This window comes from Pantherophis guttatus, chromosome 1, assembly GCF_059756535.1.
Source record: "Pantherophis guttatus breed Tessera chromosome 1, ASM5975653v1, whole genome shotgun sequence".
Lineage (NCBI taxonomy): Eukaryota > Metazoa > Chordata > Lepidosauria > Squamata > Colubridae > Pantherophis > Pantherophis guttatus.
This window is the reverse complement of record NC_142063.1, coordinates 301,964,589-301,984,941: the sequence shown is the minus strand read 5'-3', so window position 1 is coordinate 301,984,941 and position 20,353 is coordinate 301,964,589. Positions and strand designations below refer to the sequence as shown.

The 20,353-nt window shown below is 43.0% G+C and overlaps 2 protein-coding genes across 3 annotated transcripts in view; one reads left to right on the top strand and one right to left on the bottom strand.

Moving 5' to 3' along the window:
- The window catches only part of EML4 (EMAP like 4), a 139,233-nt gene that overhangs the window by 71,467 nt on the left and 47,413 nt on the right, over window positions 1-20,353 (bottom strand). For both annotated transcript variants that reach the window (XM_034427695.3, XM_060692518.2), the window contains exon 2: window positions 2,446-2,628. In XM_034427695.3, coding sequence (XP_034283586.2) covers window positions 2,446-2,628 — 183 coding nt within the window. The remainder of the gene's footprint in view (window positions 1-2,445; window positions 2,629-20,353) is intronic.
- On the top strand, window positions 9,360-14,076 carry LOC148116914 (uncharacterized). Its single transcript, XM_087883226.1, has one exon. The coding sequence runs from the start codon at window positions 10,217-10,219 to the stop codon at window positions 11,984-11,986; it is 1,770 nt and encodes a 589-aa protein (XP_087739352.1). The 5' UTR covers window positions 9,360-10,216; the 3' UTR covers window positions 11,987-14,076.

Genomic DNA, 20,353 nt, shown 5'->3' with positions numbered 1-20,353 from the left:
GAAAAAAATCTCTACTTAAAGGGTAAGAAAGGTGTCAGATTGCTAGATGGCAGAAAAGACCTCTATATTTCCTTGCTGCCATCTATAAGTTTTTTGGATTTTTGCAGCTGAGATATGAAACCCTTAGGAAGTCATTGAAAAGATGTTGCCCATACTCCAATATTTTCAACAGCAACAACAGCAATGTGGGAAGAATAGTTGTTAGACAATCTCTTTCAAATTATTTTTGCATTTTCTCTCGAGTAAACTTTCACATCTTTTCTGCATATAGCTTAACTGCTCCATTGCAGATGATCCTGAATCAGCTTCTTTCAACTTGATGTCCTGTTATTGCACTGTCCATTACTAGCATACAATATTTTCATTCACCAAGGAGAGAGCAAGATTTTACAGAAAGACATCTGGAATGCACCAAATTAGGGAGGAATATCATATTATGGCATAGCAAAGGCCAGGTGAGGATGAGCAGATGGCCCCAAGTGCAGGCAATAAGGTGGTACTGCCAAAGGCAAGGAGGCTGGCAGCAGCAACTTGTATCTAGCTTTGTTGCTGCATCTGTGTCTCTACTTCAACTACTAAGCAGATGAGATTATGAAGATCAGTAATTGATGGTCAGGAGAGCAGTGCAAGAATAGGAGCAGAGAGTTGGAGCTAGTGGCACATCAGTGAGCTCTTGGTACAATTCAGCACATGCAGGCAGTACATGCAGGATACCACACAGCAGAGGGGGTGCATTTTTTTAGGGGAGGGATTGGAAGTTTCAGTGTTTTTCACATTTTATAAATCTTTACAAAATGATGAAAAACTATTGAGAACTTGAAAGTTTTATTCAAAACCAAGCAACTGTTTTTTTCTATACTGTTTGCTGATAATGTGGCAAAAGCTACAACAAAGCCAGGATATTTAATGGAAATTTTTCAACTGTGGAGATATTTGAAAGACACTAGAATCAGGTAACTTATAGAAGGAAGCCAACTATTATATAACCTGAGAAGAGAGGGTAACTATATCCGCTGTATCTATAACCGTTATCAAAAAAATCAGAAACCATTTTTAATATTTTTTCTTTTTCTATATTTTTACATTTTTCTTATTAGTTTTCTTTATTCTTTGATTTGTACTGTTTTAATTTTGATGAAAAAGTTGTTCAATATAAATTATTTTTTTATAAAAGGAAGCTACTAGAGTCAATCCTGAAGAAACAAAAATATGAACAGTGTTGCAATTTCTGGAATTTACTGTAAAGTGGAATCTTTGCGAATCTTTGCCAAATGTACTCTTATGCTTAAGTTTTTTCCTAACTATTTTTGAGGATATAATATTTAAAATACTTAGAATTACTTATAACAACCCAAATGACAGAAAATTAGGTTATTATTGCAGTTAGAAAAAGGAGATCTACTCATGGTTTCAAGGAACCTTAGCATACTGATGTTGGTAAATCCATATAGGAGACAAATTTGTAGGTATTATGGAAATCAGGTGGATTCACCTCAATGCAAGAACTGCAATGGAAGATGGCACTAAAATAATAATTGCCAACATTGGAAAAATCTAGAAAGCTCTAGATGAGCAAAGGCAGACTGAGTAATCTGGCTATTATGATAGAATGTGCACCTGCAGGAGGACTCTGGGAGACTTTTGGCAATATAAAGATTTCCCAGAAAGAGACCTGAATTAACAGACTGCTCAGACTTGAACTGGAGGAAGATGTTCAACATTTAACATTCTCATATCTACCAGGTTTCCCTGAAAATAAGGCCCTGTCTTATATTTTTTTGAACCCTGAAATAAGCGCTTGGCCTTATTGCTGTGTGCTCAAAAGCCCAATTGGGCTTATTATCAGGGGATATCTTATTTGGGGGGAAACACGATAGTAGGTAAGAAAGTTATAGCTTTGGTCTGGCCATTAGGTGTAATCTAATAAACAATTGAACTTGAATGAATCTCGTTGCCTCAGTTGGGCTTGGGCCTGACATTATTGAACATGAATCTGCAAAGAAGATAAATTAGTACCATGACAGACTAATATATAAGAAAATTATTTTACCAATATTTTTATATAAAATCCGTTTGTTTGCCCCCCATATTTTATACTTTTTTCCTTTTTATTGGCAAGGTTATATATACAAAATTCAATAAAACAAAATATTCACTGTATGTGTGGCCATTCTTCTTTTTATTTCATGTTTATTTCTGAAAATGATTTAATTGTAGAGAGGAAGTTCTTTAAAATGATTCCACAGGGTGTCAAATCGCTAGATACCACTGCTATAATATGATGCATACTTGGATCGCACATGGTTTGGAAAAACCTGTAACTCTGGAAATGATATATCATTAAAAGTTTAATTGGTGAGCCTAATGAGCTTCACTAATGCATAATACATAGATGACACACACTCAATCTTAGATAAAAAGATATGCAAAGAAGGGCTGTCTTACCTTTACTAGGTGCCGATTTTCTCACAGATGAAACATGATCTTCTGAGATGGCAAGTCTTCTCACTACATCAGCCAGAGCTGCTTTCAACACTGTGATTTCATCTTCTTGCTGCTGCACTCTCAGTTCAAGAGCCGAAAGGCGATCTTGGACATCAGAGGTACTTGCTGCAGAAATGCTATCATCTGTGGGAATAAAAGATATGGTGCTTTCAAGGTGTGCCATAACTTTCTAAAAGAGAACTGTTTGTACATTTATGTTGTTCCATTAAAATAAAAGTTTCTGCTTACCAATAATAAAATAGAAACAACCAATCTACATAACAGAAACAAGAGAAACATAATAAAATTGAGAAATCTGTGAAAATATTTATAAAAGAAATTTTAAAGTCTCAACTTTATCCAAAGTGGACTGAATTTTGAACATATTTTGGCATCTGCATCTACAGTATCATTATTATAGAGGCAGCCTCGCATCCATCAAATGTATTGGGATTGTAATTCCCAGAATTTTCAGCCAATGTGGCAACATTTAGAGAAACTATGGAATAAATGTCTTGACTGTAAACCTCTCCTTTAGATGTGAGAAATTGTTGAAACCCGTATCTTAAATTATTTATTTATTTGTTTATTTATTATATTTATATACCGCCCTTCTCCCGAAGGACTCAGGGCGGTGAACAGCCAAGATCAAATACATAAATATAAAAGTTAAAAACAATTTAAAACCAGATTAAATACTTTGGCCCGCAATTAAAAACATCCCATTAAAATCCAATTTTAAATTTTAAACCGTTAAAATTAAGCTAGCCCAGCTTGCTGGAATAACGAAGTCTTCAGGGCACGGTGGAAGGTGTGCAAGTCCGGGATCCTCCGTACCTCCGGGGGCAGCTTGTTCCAGAGGGCAGGAGCCCCCACTGAGAAGGCTCTCCCCCAGGGGGTCGCCAGTCGACATTGTCTGACCGACAGTACCCCGAGGAGCCCCGCCCTGTGGGAGCGTAATGGCCGGTGGGAGGCTGTCGGTAGCAGAAGGCGGTCCCGTAAGTACCCAGGTCCTAAGCCATGGAGCGCTTTAAAGATGTTAATCAACACCTTGAATCGCACCCTGAAGACCACTGGGAGCCAATGCAGCTCGCGCAGGAGAGGTGTTACATGGGAGCGCCCAGCCACTCCCATAATCACCCGTGCAGCCGCATTTTGGACCAGCTGGAGCCTCCGGATACTCTTCAAGGGGAGCCCCATGTAGAGAGCATTGCAGTAGTCCAGTCGGGAAGTGACGAGGGCATCAGTGACCATGCGCAGGGAGTCCCGATCCAGAAAGGGACGCAATTGGCAGATCTTTATCAGGTGAACCTGATAAAAAGCCCTCCTGGCCATGGCCGTCATATGCTCTTCTAAAGACAGCCGCGCGTCCAGGAGGACACCCAAGTTGCGAGCCCTCTCCGTGGGGGCCAATGACTCACCCCCAATAGCCAGCGATGGTACCAGCTGGCTATATCGGGACGCCGGAAGCCACAGCCACTCAGTCTTGGAGGGGTTGAATCGGAGTCTGTTTCTCCCCATCCACACCCGCACGGCCTCCAAGCACTGGGACATCTTCACTTCAAGGGCATCATTGGGATGGTCTGGGGTGGAGATGTACAGCTGAGTATCATCAGCGTACTGATGGAACTGCACCTCAAAATCACGGATGATCTCATCCAGTGGCTTCACATAAATGTTGAACAGAAGGGGCAAGAGGACCGACCCCTGTGGCACCCCACACAAGGCGCCTCAAGAACAACCTCTGCCGCCCTGCCAACACAAACTGCAACTGGTCAGAGAGAAAGGAGGAGAACCACCATAATACGGTGCCCCCAACCCCCAGCCGGCGCAGCATGATATCATGGTCGATGGTATCAAAAGCCGCTGAGAGATCTAATAGGACCAGGACAGAGGAACAACCCCTGTCCTGAGCCCTCCAGAGATCATCAACCAATGCAACCAATGCCGTTTCCATGCTGTACCCAGGCTGTACCCAGGCCTGAAACCTTAAGCACCTACATGCAACTGCTTCTACCCACACAACCCCAAAAAGGCCTTATGAAAAATAAAGTAAGGGGTACCAAACAGGAGACTTAACAAAATATGCAAACTGGTATAAAATATCATTACATGATAGTAAAAAATGCGTAGAATCCAACACAGATTAGAGAAGACCTGGATATTTTACTCCCCCCACCCCCCAGCCGCATCTGGCCCTTTGCCTGTCCCTGTCCAGCTCGCATAAGATAAATCAAAAATTAGAAATCAAATGTAACTAAGCAAGCTGCAGGAGGCAGGAGGAGAAGCCCAGTCAGGTCCGACTCTCTGCACTTGCAATGCACTCCTTCAGTCACCTGGTGGCTGCAGGAGAACAAGGAGAGAAAGCACTTCTCTGTGCCCATGCAGTATTCGCCCCTTGTCTGAAGCAGTTTGAGGAGTTGAGGTGGCGGAGTTTGAGAACATAAAATCAAGTTACATTGGTTTGGCCCTCCACAACAATACTACTTTCTCATATGTCCCCTTGGGAAAATTAATTGCCCACCCCTGGATTAGAACACTGTGCACACCATTCTCCATGGAAAGGGACATTTCAAATGTTTCCAATTATTTTTGAAAACGCTTAAGAACAAAAGATGTTGCTGGTACACTCAAGATAATTGAGAAAGCCAAAGAATATGAAAACAATGTTAATATGCACTTCACTGATTATAGAAAGACCTTCTATTGTGTCAGCCATGTTGAGCTGAAAATGGGAATCTCACAATATTTCACTGTCCTCATACAAAACCTACAAAATATGACAAAATGGATTAGTTCCAGGTTGGTAAAGAAAGGAGTCAAAGTTTAATACTGTCTCCTTATTATTGAATCTATACAAGAAAAATATATTAATAGAAGATAAGTGTGTTTTAACAATCAAAAGAAAAATCAACAATAGCCTATGCTTATGACACTACTGTGACAGCTAAAAATGTAAACTCTAATAATAAAATTCCAGGAGCATAGTGAAAAAAATGGGACTGAGATTAAAAATAAAGAAAGCCAAACAAATGATAAGTAAACTGTGTTTTCCCCAAAAATAAGACCTAACCGGAAAATTAGACCTAATGCGTCTTTTGGAACAAAAATTAATATAAGACCCGGTCTTATTTTCAGGGAATCTGTAGTAATCTGCCCTAGGACTAACAATTAAGAGACTGAAGTGTTGGGAAGCTTCTTCATTTTAGGACTGACTATGAACAATTAGGAAATAGCTGCAGACTAACAATAATGGCACTGGAAAAAATATTTCAATGTTTTGATTAGTCTGCTAGACCTATAAAGAATCATGTAGGCAAATTTTCCCTGTAATGCTCTATGGATAGGAAAATTTGGTTTTGAAGAAGCAAGACAGAATAAATATTGGTATCTTGAACTTTGATTTTGAGAATACGATGGACAGACAAACAAATGGATCATAGAACAAATCAATCCAAAATCCACACTCAAGGCACAAATAATCAGGTTGAAATTACATAACTTGGACACATAATAGCGCTCTTGAGAAGTCCATGTTGGGAAAGATAGAAGAAAAAGGAAGAAGAGAACAACCAGCAGCAAAATGGATTAAATTATAACCCTGAGGAGTACATCATTGGAACCTGAGGTGCTAGGTTGGGGATAGATCATCCTGGAGAAGGTGTATCTACATTGTTGCTAACAGTTGACAGATTTCATGGCACATAATCAATGAATCACAATAAAGAGATCTGCTTATGTTGTATTATGCTGGTATAATAATTATAGTCATGTTAAGGCAGATAGAAAATAATTTTAGTGATTTGGCCATAAGACACAATGAATCTAAAATGCTAGTACAGTGGTTCCCAAAATTTTTCAGTCCACCGCCCCCTTGGTACTACAAACTCATCCTCAGTGCCCCCCACCCAGGGGTGGGTTCTACATACGTTTACTACCAGTTTGCAGCGGGGCCACGCGCACGCGCTCACTTTGCTTGCGCGTGCACGCACTCTTCTGCTGGTTTTACTACCGGTTCTATAGAACCAGTGAGAACCGGGGCAACCCACCACTCCCCCACCCCCACCCCCTATAAATAGCATTGTTTGGAATAGCAACCCAGTAAGGAAGATAGTAACAGTAAAATACACAGAATACAGCCATTTTTTGGCCTCCTGAAGCCTTGCCCTGCATGTTCCGTTTTTGTGAAAAACGGGCCCGTTTTTCGCAAAAACAGGGTACACAGAGCCTTTGGGAGGCCTGCAGGCTGCTCCAATACAAATCTATCGCTGTAACAAAAATAGCTAACACTATTAGTTAACACTAAAGAAATCTCCTGAATCAACCAATCTAGAGCAGTGATTCTCAGCTGGAGGTTCCTTTTGAATTTGCTGACCACCAGCGAGTGGGAGAAAGTAATTTCACAGAGGAGGGGATGGAGAGGGCTGTGAGATGAATTCACACCCATTCCCAGACCCCCTTGGGATCAGCCTGCAGTCCTCCCCTGCCTCCTCAGGTGGTGGTGCTGGGGCGGGGGATGCTTTTCAAGAAGTCACAAGGAGGGCTGAGAGCTGGTTTCTGTCCCACAAGTAAGATTTGGTCCAGAACCAACCCCAACATGAAGGTCTTTTATTTGCTCCTTGTACTCCTTGTCTTTGCATTTTTAACAGGTAATAAATTAAATTTCTGATGATGTCGAAATAGCTCATAACTCACCTTTCTAGACAGCTATTATCATGTCTAAAAGCAAGATACTCTTCTCCATCTTTTGTCTGGAGTACCATTTAATCCAGAGCCTTTTAATTCCAGAAGTCCAAGTTTAAAGAATGGACTTCTGGAATTAAAACTCCATTTTTAGCTAAAACTTAATTCACACCTGTTAATTTTGCTTGAGCAGTGTGAATAATTGACAGTGTGATCCTCCAAAGGTCTGAAAAATATATCATTGATTTTTCTTTGGCATTTAAACTAGGTAACCAATGTGAAAAAATGCATCAAGGAAGGACTGGAAAGCCAATTCATACTGAACCGTATTGGGTTTTCTGTTGTTATTTAAATAAAATGAAAAGAAATCAAATAGTGGTACCTAGTGCGGAAAAGAGACGAAATAATGGGTCATTCTCAACACTTGAATTCTCTACACTTAAAATATCTAGAAATTATTATGGTTAAGTGACTTTTGCCCCATTTTACGATTTTTCTTGCCATAGTTCAAATCAAAGTTCAAATAAAAGATTTGATAGTTCAAATCAGAGATTTGATAGTTCAAATCAAAGATTTCTGAGACCAATGTCGAATACTTAAATTTCAGTAGTCACCAATCCCAGTCTTAAAATGAGTTTAGAATCAGTGGGAGTCACTGATAACAATGAACTAACTAGCTACTGATAATGAGTCCAGTCCTGCCTTTCTTTTCCTTCTGTCCAAGTTTTGCAAATACTTTTTCCAGGTATATGTTTTATTCCATTATTGTTAGGGAAAAAATGAGTCTTCCAAGCAATTTTAAAAGACACTGTCAGAATGACTCTGCTCTCAGCCCCCTTTGTGGCTCCTTGAAAAGCACCCACCCACATATGTAAATGAAAAGAATAAGCTTAAAAATCCTAGCCTTTTAAAATTGAAAATATGGAGAATTGGGAGGATGAATATGAGACACTAAGGGAGATGTTTCAAAAAGTAAGGGAGGCATTTAAGGTAAATAAAGAAGCAGAGAATTGGTTAGCTTGCAAAAAAAAAAAAAAAAAGAAAGAGAAAAGATGAATGAGAAGCAAGAGAAACAAGGAGCTAATATTGAAAAGGAAATAATTGAAAAAAAGATAAAGATGATTACACTGGGTTCAATAGAAAAAATGGAATAAGATGAAATATACTGCTAATAATTAAAAAGATGAGGGGAAATTTTAAGAAATATACTTGATAAATGAAAGAAAGACCGGGGTTGCCTGGACTCCATAGTGGAAAATATAAAATTGAAAATGAATACAGCAATAGAGAGGGATGAAGGAGAAGAGAGAAGGATGGAAGAAGGAAGGAGAGAGAGGGAAAGAAGACAAGGGAGGAAGGGAAGGGAATTAGAGTAGGAGTGAGGGTAAGAGAGGGAGGAAGAGAGGAGGAGAAGGAGAAAAGAAGAGGAAGTAGGGAGGAGAAGAAGAGGGGGGACGAGAAAGTAAGAAGGAAAGAAAAGAGAGAGGTGGTAGGTTTGAGGAGAAAGATTGCTGTACAATAAAAAAAGATGAAATGGAAGAAAGGCAACCCCAAACAAATATAAAGATATTAAGATAAAGAATGAATTGTTGAACTTTAAAGAATAAAAGAGAACAAATATGAATAAATAGCAATAATTAGAAACACGCATACAAACATAAAATGTATTTTCTTTGAACAGAGTATTTGGCTGGTTCACAAATTTAAACAGTGTTTAGTCATTTCAATTAAATTTACAATTTCTATATTTCCTTTTTGCCATATTTATTCCTCATCTATTTTTTTAAAAAACAATATTACCCTTCATCCTCATCTCTAATATTAATCAAATTCAATTTTCCCTTCTATTCTATATTATACCCCTTCCCATTGTCATCTATTTTTATATCCATCCTCACATTGGTTAATTATGTAATATTACAGTTGTTTAATACAAATTCAACATTTTAATATAAATCAATTAGTTATATAACTATCTTTTTTGTATATTAATCAATATGAACATAAATATTCCAATTATTTCCTTGCAATCCAATTTCTTACAAATCAATTAATTATATTTACCAATAATAATAAACCAGATAATTTCCCCCATATATTCCTCCAAACCACAACTTAACCATTTCTGCTTTTAACACAATATATAATAGTATCTCAATTATTACAATTCCCTAGTTAAAGAGAGCTTTTTTTTCTTTTGCGTTTTAAAATCTTGAAGTCTCCTCTTTTGCCTAAATTTCCCATTGTTTACACCTACCTTTTTTGATGAGGAAAAAGAAATCTGCCTCTGCCTAATTTTCCAACGTTGCAGCAAACAGCAAAGCCAACAACCTGCTTTACTTTCGGTTTCGTTTTCAGCTTGAATTGCACAAGGAGGAAAAAAAATCTGCTCCAGCAATTCTCCTATTGGCTGTCACGGCAGTCATGCCTGGGTGTTGCTATGGTGCTGACTAGTAGGACCGAGCCCACTGAAGACTTTAGACCCGCCTCTTCCTGCCTCTCTTCAGTTTTTTCGGCTCGGTCTGTCAGGACAGAGTCGTGTCTATAGAGTGCTTCTAATAATCAGCTTAAATTTGGTATTTCTGACTTGGAACGGACTGGTTTTCTCTTCTGATTGCTCCTTCGGCTTGGTTTATCTGTAATTAACTTTGGCGGCTACATAGGCGCGGGCGCGAGTTCGCTCCGCCGCGCTTCCCGGCTTTCCCGCAGCTCTCCATCGCTGCGGAGGACAGTACAGACCCCTCAGTTTCCATCAGGGGTCTTTTCCGGGCGATTTGCTGGGAACGGAGCGCAGCGCTCGGCTTCGGAGCTCACCCAGCAGCATTTAGGCGCGATTCGCTCCGCCTTTTCACAACGGGCCTCTGCGATCTTCTCCGCTCCGCTCTCCAAAGGCCTGGCGCTTGCCCCTTCTAGCCGCAGGTCGCGCTTGTAGCCATCAGGCTAGCGACTTTCCATCGGCCCGGATTTCCATCGGAGGCCTAACCGCAAGTATTGGGGGCATCTAAAACTGCTTATTGGGCCCTAGTAACCGCGTGGCTTCTCCTCCAAGATGGCGGACGCTACTAAATCTCACCGTTCCCGCCAAGCCCACGGTAATGGGAAGAGGCCCCGGGATGAAGACCCTGAGGAGGGGACCTCAAGAGGGCGGCCCTCCAAATCCAGGGCTTCGAGCACAAAGCCTCATTCTCGAGCTGCATCATCCAAACAATCTCGTGAGGAAGAGAGGCGACATAAGGCCATTGAGCGAGCCTTCCACAAGGCCCAAGCTACTGCAGCTCTGCAGGGAACTAGTGAGCAGGCCGAGGCCCTTCCTAATGATCCCCCCTCGGATAAGGCACCTTCAAATCCACCTATCCTGAGGCCTATCCCAGCTTTGTCACCGGATAGATCTGTTGGGGGAGATTTTACTTGTGATCCAGAGGTGGCCTCTGTTTTTCCTACGCCCCAAGAAGCTCCTGCTTCCTCAGTCACTGCCATCCAGGCCTCTCCTCCTCCTTCCAGCATGGCTGATAAGGGGTCACAACCTATACCTGATATTACCCCGGCGTTAGCTGCCTTAATTTCAGAGGCCATTCGCCAGGGTATTTGCCAGGGACTTCAACAAAAATCTGCTCCACCTTCTGAGGCTTCTGCTCCCTCCAACCAGCAGCGCCAATCAAGGGGTTTTTCCTCCCAGGATGAAATAGACCCCGTCCCTGAGGCTGATGACCCGGATGATACAGTCAGCCAAGGTTCCCTTTCAGAGGGCGAAATTGGGGCTGATCAGGACCTTTCAGACGATGAGGGCCTAGAACCCGACCAACCTGCTTTCATAGGCCTCTTCCGTCCACAGATGTTTCGTTCTTTACTTCACAAAGCTCGAATGGTCACTGGCCTTGGGTTATCTTCTCCTGCTTCTTCTTCCTCTTCTGCAGATGTCACGGCTTCCACTTCAGGGGATCCTGCCAATGCCTTGTTCCAGGAACCTTCGATTCAGAAGGAAGTGGTACCGGCTCCAAAATTGTTTTCGGATGTGGTCAGCAGACAATGGTCCCTTCCAGGGTCTGGACCTGTCCCCAATAACCTGGACAAACGCTTTTTCAATGTGGCTCCTGAATTTTCCCATCTATTACAGGTTCCTTCAATTGATCAGCCAGTTTTGGCATTGTCCTCTGCTTCCCCCTTCACAGGTCCTCCTGAGGAGTGCTTGCGGCCCGAGGAAAAGAAGGCTGAGCGAACCTTGATTAAAGGCCATCAGGCCTCAGCTTGGTCGGTGCAGGCCTCCAAGGCTGCATCTTTCTTTAACAGGGCGACTATTCTCTGGCTTAGACAGTTGCAAGCTCGCCTCCCAGCTGCCGATCACCGTTCGCATCAGGACCTGAGTAAGATCTTAGGAGCAGTTGAATTTTCTGCCGACGCAACTCTCAGCGCGGCCCGCTTCTCTGCCAAGGCCATCGGATCTGCAGTCACTTCACGTCGCCTCCTATGGCTTTGTAACTGGCAAGCTGACATCAGAAGCAAGTGGAGATTGGCTTCTTCCCCATTCTCTGGCGAGAAACTCTTTGGCTCTCAACTGGACCCGCTCCTCGTGGAGACCAAGGACCACCGCAAGGTACTTCCTTCTCTGAATCGTCGCCCGGACAACAGGGCCCATCCCTATTTTCGTTCCTCTCATTCCTTTCGCTCCTCAGATTCCTCGTTCTCAGTCCAGCGATCTCAACGTCCCTATTCCTCCAGAGGTCCTCCCCTCCAGGACAACCAGGTTAGGCAAGGGACCAGATTTGGGTTTAAGCGGGCCTTCCGAGGGGCTAGGGGTCGGCCCTTCCGCAGAACCCGATAGGTCTCCGCTAAGCCTTTCAATAGGGGGCCGGCTTTCCCGATTTGCTGATATCTGGGACTGCTCCGTCTCCGACTCCTGGGTCAGGTCTACTATTCGTTTCGGACTCTCACTGGAGTTCCGTTCTACCCCCCCAAAATTTTTCTTGCGATGCCCTCCCTCCCGGGATCCCATCAAGGTCGCTCACATCAATTCGGCTATCCAACACATTCTGGAAATTAAGGCCATAGAGCCTGTCCCTCTCGCTGAGAGGTCACAGGGCTTCTATTCCCGGCTATTTCTGGTCCCCAAATCATCTGGTGGCTGGCAAGCCATTCTGGACTTAAAATCATTAAACCGACACATTGTTTATCGCCGGTTTAAGATGCAGTCGCTGCAGACTATCCTGCAGGGGATTAGACTGAACGACTTCATGACATCCATAGACTTAACGGAGGCTTACCTCCACATCCCAATTAGGCCGGCCCACCGCAAATTTCTTCGATTTTGTCACAATGATTGCCATTTTCAATACACGGCTCTCCCTTTTGGCCTATCCTCCGCCCCTAGGGTCTTCACCAAGGTGATGGCGGCCCTTATGGCTCATATTTCCTCCATCCCTATCAGAGCCATGTTCTACCTGGATGATATCCTCATCCTTTCTCGCTCTATTGATCAGGCTAAGTTGGATGTCACCCGTACTATCACCATATTGCAATCACATGGGTTCTCCGTAAATTGGGCTAAAAGCCACCTAGCACCAACTACACGCATTCAGCATTTAGGGGCGATCATTGATTCAAATTCTGTGGAGGTTTATTTATCACAGGATAGGCAAGCCAGCCTGTCTTCCCTAGCGACTCGAATCCGCTCTCGTAGATCAGCTTCCTTGGCGGACCTCTCTACCTTACTGGGAAAAATGGTGTCCGCTTACGGGATCATTCCTTGGTCTCGTCTCCACAGCAGATCGCTCCAGTGGCTGCTACTCCCTTTTCAACGGACCACTTCCACACTGTCCTCGCGGACTATCCAGCTTCCTCCTCCCGTGGTATCCTCTCTGCTTTGGTGGACTTCACCAGCGATAAACAAAGGCTGCAGGTTTCACGAGCCCCGGAGAGTAGTCTTAACGACCGACGCAAGTCTCATTGGCTGGGGGGCTCATCTCGAGTCTCTTTCGACACAAGGTCTGTGGTCAACGAGCGAACGAGTACTTCCCATCAATGTCCTCGAACTACGGGCAGTGTACCTAACACTCCGGAAGTTCCTGCCACAGGTCCGAGGCCGAGATGTGTTGGTCCTCACGGACAACATATCGGCCAAGGCGCACATCAACAGGCTAGGCGGAACTCGCTCACGGGCTCTGATGCAGGAGGCTCTCCGTCTGGGATTGTGGGCCAAAGCTCACCTATCCTCTCTTCGGGCGGACTACATTGCCGGGAAAGACAATACTCAGGCCGACTCCCTCAGTCGATTCCGAATAGACCACACGGAATGGAGCATCCCTCCGCACCTATTCGAGCAGCTGTCTCGTCGTTTCGGCAAGCCTCAGGTGGACCTATTTGCCTCCAGCACCAACCACCGCCTGCCTCGCTTCTTCTCCCGGTTCCCCTCGGAGGGAGCAGAAGCGGTGAATGCTCTTCGCAGCCCTTGGCCCCAGGGTCTACTCCTCTATGCGTTCCCTCCATTTCCTCTGGTGGCCAAGGTGATTCGCAAACTGTTGCAAGAACGGGCGGAGCTCATCCTCCTAGCTCCGCGCTGGCCCCGCAGACCGTGGTTTGCGGACCTCGTCTCGCTGTCTGTGGCACCCCCGTGGCAGATCCCGGACGATCAGATCGTGCTACAGCAGGGCAACCTCGTGCATCCAGACCCCCAGGCCTTTCATCTAACCGCCTGGAGGTTGAGCGGCAACGTTTGATCAACACCAGTGTTTCACCAGCGGCCATTCCTATCATCCTAGCAGCTCGCAGACCATCAACCGCACGTATTTATGATTCTACGTGGAAAGCATTCATTCGTTGGTGCGTTAAACATCACCTGGAGCCATCTTCTGTTTCGGTGGTCCAACTGGTTGATTTTCTTCAGGAAGGCTTCGCCGCGGGCCTTTCCCCCAACACACTGCGCCGCCAGGTGGCAGCCTTGTCATCAGTTCTCTCCTTCGAGCCAGGCCTTCCCCTCTCAAAGGATCCGCTCATCCGGGCATTTTTACGAGGTGCCACTAATCTTCGTCCTCCGGTAATTCACAGGTTCCCTACCTGGGATCTGAACAAGGTCCTTACTGCCCTCACGAAACCACCCTTCGAACCCCTTCGGGAGGTCAACTTAAAATTCTTGTCCCTCAAGGTCTCTTTCTTGGTGGCCATCACCTCCGCACGCAGGATATCGGAACTGGCTTCGCTTTCTGTTCGCTCTGACCTCTGCATCCTTCATAGGGATAGGGTAGTACTCCGCTTGGACCCAGCTTTCATCCCCAAGGTTAACCCCACTTTTCATCGGTCCCAGGAGCTCGTCCTACCAAATTTTTGCCCACAGCCTCAACACCATTTGGAGAAAGTCTGGCACACCCTGGATGTGCGCAGGGCTCTAAAGATATACTTATCCCGTACTGCGTCATTCCGGAGAACTGAAGCTCTCTTCATCTCCTTCCAACCATCCAACATGGGTGCTCGTATCTCAGCCTCCATCGTCGGCCGTTGGTTGCGGGCTACCATTGCCACTGCTTATGAGTCTCAGTCCTTACCTGTTCCACAACGTATCACGGCGCACTCCACCAGAAGTGCCGCCACTTCAGCAGCCTGGGCTACCCAGGCTCCACTAGAGGAGGTCTGCAGGGCGGCTATGTGGACTTCGGTGACTCCGTTCATCCGGCACTACCGCCTTGACTCCTATGCCTCCGCTGACGCTGCCTTCGGCAGGAGAGTTCTGCAACAAGTCCGACTGGAACCCACCGTATAGGACAAGAGCTTTGGTATGTCCCAGGCATGACTGCCGTGACAGCCAATAGGAGAATGTGCATTGTACTTACCTGATACGCCCCTTCTCTATGCTGCTGTCACGGCAGTCAGCCCCACCCTAGTCGGTACAGGAGGGTTCTGGGGGCGGGTGGCGTTTTCACCTTTCTCATTTTATCTCTATAGACACGTCAGCCTACTGAATACCTTCGCCTCAAAACTGAAGAGAGGCAGGAAGAGGCGGGTCTAAAGTCTTCAGTGGGCTCGGTCCTACTAGTCAGCACCGTAGCAACACCCAGGCATGACTACCGTGACAGCAGCATCGAGAAGGGGCGTATCAGGTAAGTACAATGCCCATTTAGCTCTTTGTAGCAAGCCGTACGCAAAACAACTGAGAACAAATCAGCTGAGAGTTGTGGATCTAATCAATGGGCTAATTAGCCTATGCTGAAGCTGAAAGTTGTTGTTTTTTCTTGCTGTTTGCTTGCAAGGAGGTAACTGCACAGGCCAAAGGGTGGGAGCCACCCTCCTTGCCACTTAGCGCCCCCCTGCCACCCCGTTTTGCCTCTAGCACCCCCCTGCCCCCCCTTGCCTCTTACCACCCCCCTAAGGCATCCCACCGCCCCCCTAAGGCATCCCACCTCCCCCCAGGGGGCGGTACTGCCCACTTTGGGAACCACTGTGCTAGTACAAAAGTAAATACTATTTATAAAACCACAAGTAATTTTTTTTTAAATGAAAAGAAGTGCATAATGTAAATGTGACATTTTAAGAATAACTCCCTCTTTAAAACAAGGTCAAATAATTTAGTTGCAGGCAGTTAAAAGAATTTTTCTCACTTTGAATTCATCAAATTTTGATGGCAAGGAGCTATTCCAGATAGCCATTTTATTTGGCTGCTGTGGCACAGCATAACAAGTTATGGGGTACATACTCATCTAATGACTCATTCAGTATATACAGAACCTTAAACTGGATGAAGTATGACTGTAATGACCATCAAAACCAGCTTTTTACAGTATTAGAATTTCCAGGTATTCATTAGTGCATTAGAAGGTCCAACACTGAGATGTCCGTACAACTATTCCTATGATTATCAAAGACATGCACAAATAGGGTATCAAAAGGAAGTACTTAAAAAGCAATATCTCAAGCTCATCTGGTGTTATACTGTGAAATATGCGCCTGCAAAGGAAGCATGGGTTGGGTGGGCCAATCCCAGTGGGATGAGGCAATCCTACAAGTAGCCTGGACCCATGCCATGAAGGACTTTAAAGATAATTACCACCTTAAATTGTACCTGAAAGCAAACTGGCATTCAGTGCAATTTGCAGACTGGTGGTATTACAAGGACCACTCTGGGGCCCCAAAAAATTGCCTGCGCCACTGCACTCCTGTAGCTTCCAAATGCTCTTTCAAGGATAGATGAGGAAAAAAAGATAAATAAAAAATTAGTTAGAACTACAAAAACTGTTTTTAAAAATGGGGTATAACCTATGTTCGTAGATTTGTACAATCAATGACTTCTATGATTAAGGTGCAGAGTTAATATATCTAGCACAATATCTTATTGAAGTAAAATTTAGGAGAAGTGGTGAGTTTCTTAAACTAATGCTTAGATACCATTTGGGGCTAGATGAAAGTTAATAAATGGAAACTGAAACCTACTATTAATAATCAAATCAACTAGTGCTTGCTGGAGAGACTGCTGATATAGATAGAGTTACATATTGACTGAAAGATGGGATAAACTGTTTGGGAGCTCTCTGGATTTTAAACTGCTTCTGGGTGTCCTTTGATGGCAGCTACATGGAGGTTTAGCTAGCCACAGAACTTCCATTTGGAACTTGAATTTTAATCTGTCTTCCACATATTGGTAGCTTCCACTATTTATACAAAGTAAAGTTTCAACTGGTGCAAAATACAATTGTTTGTCTATTGATTAGACTATACTAAAATGTTGCATTATTTTGACTTCATTTTATCTAGCTTGTTTGTTTTATTGAAATACATTGTTATTTGCAATTGTTTTGCATTAGACTCTGGTCTAAAGCATTAGTTAGTAAGTGCTGCAGGTTTTGTAGTAATTGAAATCTAAGAGGAAAAAAAAAGAGGGATAAAAGTAAGTTATTTAGATAGATAGTGAATACAGTTACTTCTTCAAGACTCCCAGGAGTATACATGTAATGAAATCTTGTGAGTTTTTCACCTCCATTATCTATTTGGAACTATATAAGTTTTAGTAACTCCATCCTGTTCTTACAGTACTATCCTTAATAAGATCATAATATTCAGTACATTTGGTGGGCTGTCAAAAGCTTATTTCAACTGTACATTTGGTAAACTGTGAAATGCTGATTTCAGCTCCCTTTATTAGATTGATGTGCAATACATGCCTTTTAAAAAAAAATCCACTGTTTCATTCCATTATTCCACATATAGTGGTGCTTAGAAATTTGTGAACCATTTTAATTTTCATTATTTCTGCATAACTATCACCTAAATGATGGCACTAATGTTACCTAATTGAGTAATGAAACCTCAGCAATCGTATTCATAAAACACCAAAAACCCCATTAAAAATTGCTTTGTTTTCAATACATAAATCACAAGGAAAAAGAATCTAATTAATCAAATGCCTTATCTGTAATTTTTGTGTGAATTATAATTATAAAGGTATAAAGTATAAACAGGATGGAAAAGTTGCCAGCATATTTATTTACTCTCAGAGGTTCATTAGTTATGAATATTAAACACTGTCTGCTTGATCTTAAGCAAAAATAGATGTAAACCAGACCCATGTCATATTGAAAAATAAATGCAAAACAGGAAAGGTAACTTCTATGGAAGTAGCCCCTTTCGAAATAGCCGATTCAAGTACCAAAAATTTTTTCTCTCTCACACAATGTATGTTCTTGAAATGCTATCTAACAGTAGTTGGAAAGTACAAAGTATCTTTCTGACTGTTTGAACAGGAACTTGGCAGGAATGGGACTAACTGCATGTCTTCTAACTGGAAGACCTCTTCACTCATGGAAATACTAATAATTCAGACCTCATTTTCATGAACTGACTTCTTTTATTAATTAATTTAATGTAAAAAAAACCTAAATTACCCTTTTCTCTGGAAACAATACATAGGAAATAGAAGAATAATATGTAGATGTTAATAACCATCACAAGTATTTCATAATTTGAGCTTTGGTCACTTGAATTACATCTGAATTTAATGACCAAAAAGGTACATTACAATATTCAAAAATGATGAAGCTGACAGGAAAGATTAAGATAACACTAAGATGGTATATCATGTAATTTACCTCCCCGGGTTACCTGCTATAAAAGACAAATAAAACTCTACACCTCCAAAGTATTTGGAGAATAAAGGTAGTCCTTGCTTACCAACTGTTTTGTTTAGCAACTGTTTCAAATTATGACAGTTAGAACCCCCCCACCCCCAGACTTGCAACCAATCCTCACATGCAGCGGCCCAAAGTCCCATAATCACTATTTGGGCACTTTGCAACCAGTGTGTATTTATGACTGTTGCAGCTTCTGCAGTCACATGATCACCATTTGAGAACTTCACAACTGGCTTCCAAATAAGCATGATTATGCAGAAATGGAGCAACTAGCAGAAATGCAGAAGTGAAATTGCAAATCCAGTCATGTGATTTCCCACTTAATGCAGTTGATTTGCTTAATGGCAGAAATGGAAATGAAGTTGTAGATCAGCAGGATCATGTGATTTTTTGCCTTGGCAACTACAGCACTTCATAATGGAGTTGCTGGTCCCAACTGTAGTTGGTACATGAGCTGCTCAATCTTCTTGCTACCACTCTGACAACAGACAAATGGGAGCAGTCAACTCATGTGTTTTTGTCACAGCTGACAGCTGGACTACTAGTACAGCAGAGATACCACTCTTGTTGTCACCTATTGCTCCCTAAGATCACCAGAGATTGTCACTTTTGCAACCATCCAGTGCCAAATCCATCAGGAGGCTGGGACATATTGTGGAGGTGTTCATGGCCTCCTCTGTTCTGATGCTTCTGGAGGCTCTTTTGCTTCCTGGATTAAATCAGCCCATGAGCTTGGATAATAGTTCTAATAGTTCAAAGCTTCCAGATTCTGATTACAGCCATGGTGAATGTAGCCTCTTGGCTGTGGCTCAATTTTTGCACTCCAATCAGCCAAACTTATGGTTGTCCAAGTCCCCTTAAATTAAAAGTATATACATTAAAATATATATATTGCTTCATGCTGCTTCCTGTTCCTTCTTTTTAGTTCTCAGTCTTCCAGATAGAACCAAGAAAAAAAGCCTGGGGAGGGTGAAAACGGCTTTCCCCAACCCCTCAGAGGCCCTCCAGAGGCCGGAAATGGCCTGTTTCCCGACCTCTGGAGGGCCCCGAAGGCCCGAAAATCAGCTGGCCAGCGTGTGCATGTACGCTGGAGCTGAGCTAGGGCAACGCTCGCATGCCCACAGATATGGCTCCACGTGCCACCTGTGGCACTCATGCCATAAGTTCGCCATCACAGCTATATACTGTAAAATTTGTTCTGGGCTTCATAACCAAACAATCATATCATATTTCAACCATTAAATCAATTCATCCTTCATTGAATGGTACTCAACCTACCCAATCCCAAAGAGCTTTCAGTGACATTCAAGAAAACAAAAACATGAAATCAGAAATCAAGAGCATTTTAACAGTAATATCTGAAACCAATTACATTAGCAGGAAAAATGACATATTTTTTATCCTTCTCTGTAGATCACAAACCCCAATGTAAAACATTTTTATATTCTCTCAGTTGTAATGAACCTTGTCCCACATATTGCTAGGAGGGGTCATCTAGAACTTTGTAACTCTATTGCTCCTTATCATCCAATTCCAAAGAAACAGTTGGTACCCTTGGATAATAATTGGATGCATTACTAATGGGATGGACATGAAAAAACAAACTGAGAATAAATCCAGACAGGACAGACATGCCATTGGAAGCAGGTATCAGACATACAACCCGTTTTAGAAAGAACAGAATCTCTCCAGGAAGAGCAACTTCATAATCTGTCACTGGCTTTGCAGGCAACAGCTGTGACAATGAACACCTCACCTCTGCACAATTGTATCTAGGGCACTAGCTGTGTCTCTTTCTGGCTGGATTTAGCAATGATTATTCACATCTTAGTTACAGTATACCATGTTTTGATTATCCAAAAGATGCTTTTTCAAGAGGCAACTGGACCTTCTGATTTTTCTTTGAAGATGTTTCGCTTCTCATCCAAGAAGCTTCTTCACTCCACTCTGGTGGGGAATGGAATCTCCAGTCACAGCTGAAGAAACTTCTTGGATGAGAAGTGGAATGTCTTCAAAGAGAAACCAGAAAGTCCAGTTGCCTCTTGAAAAAGCATCTTTGGGACAACTATGACCTGGATGAT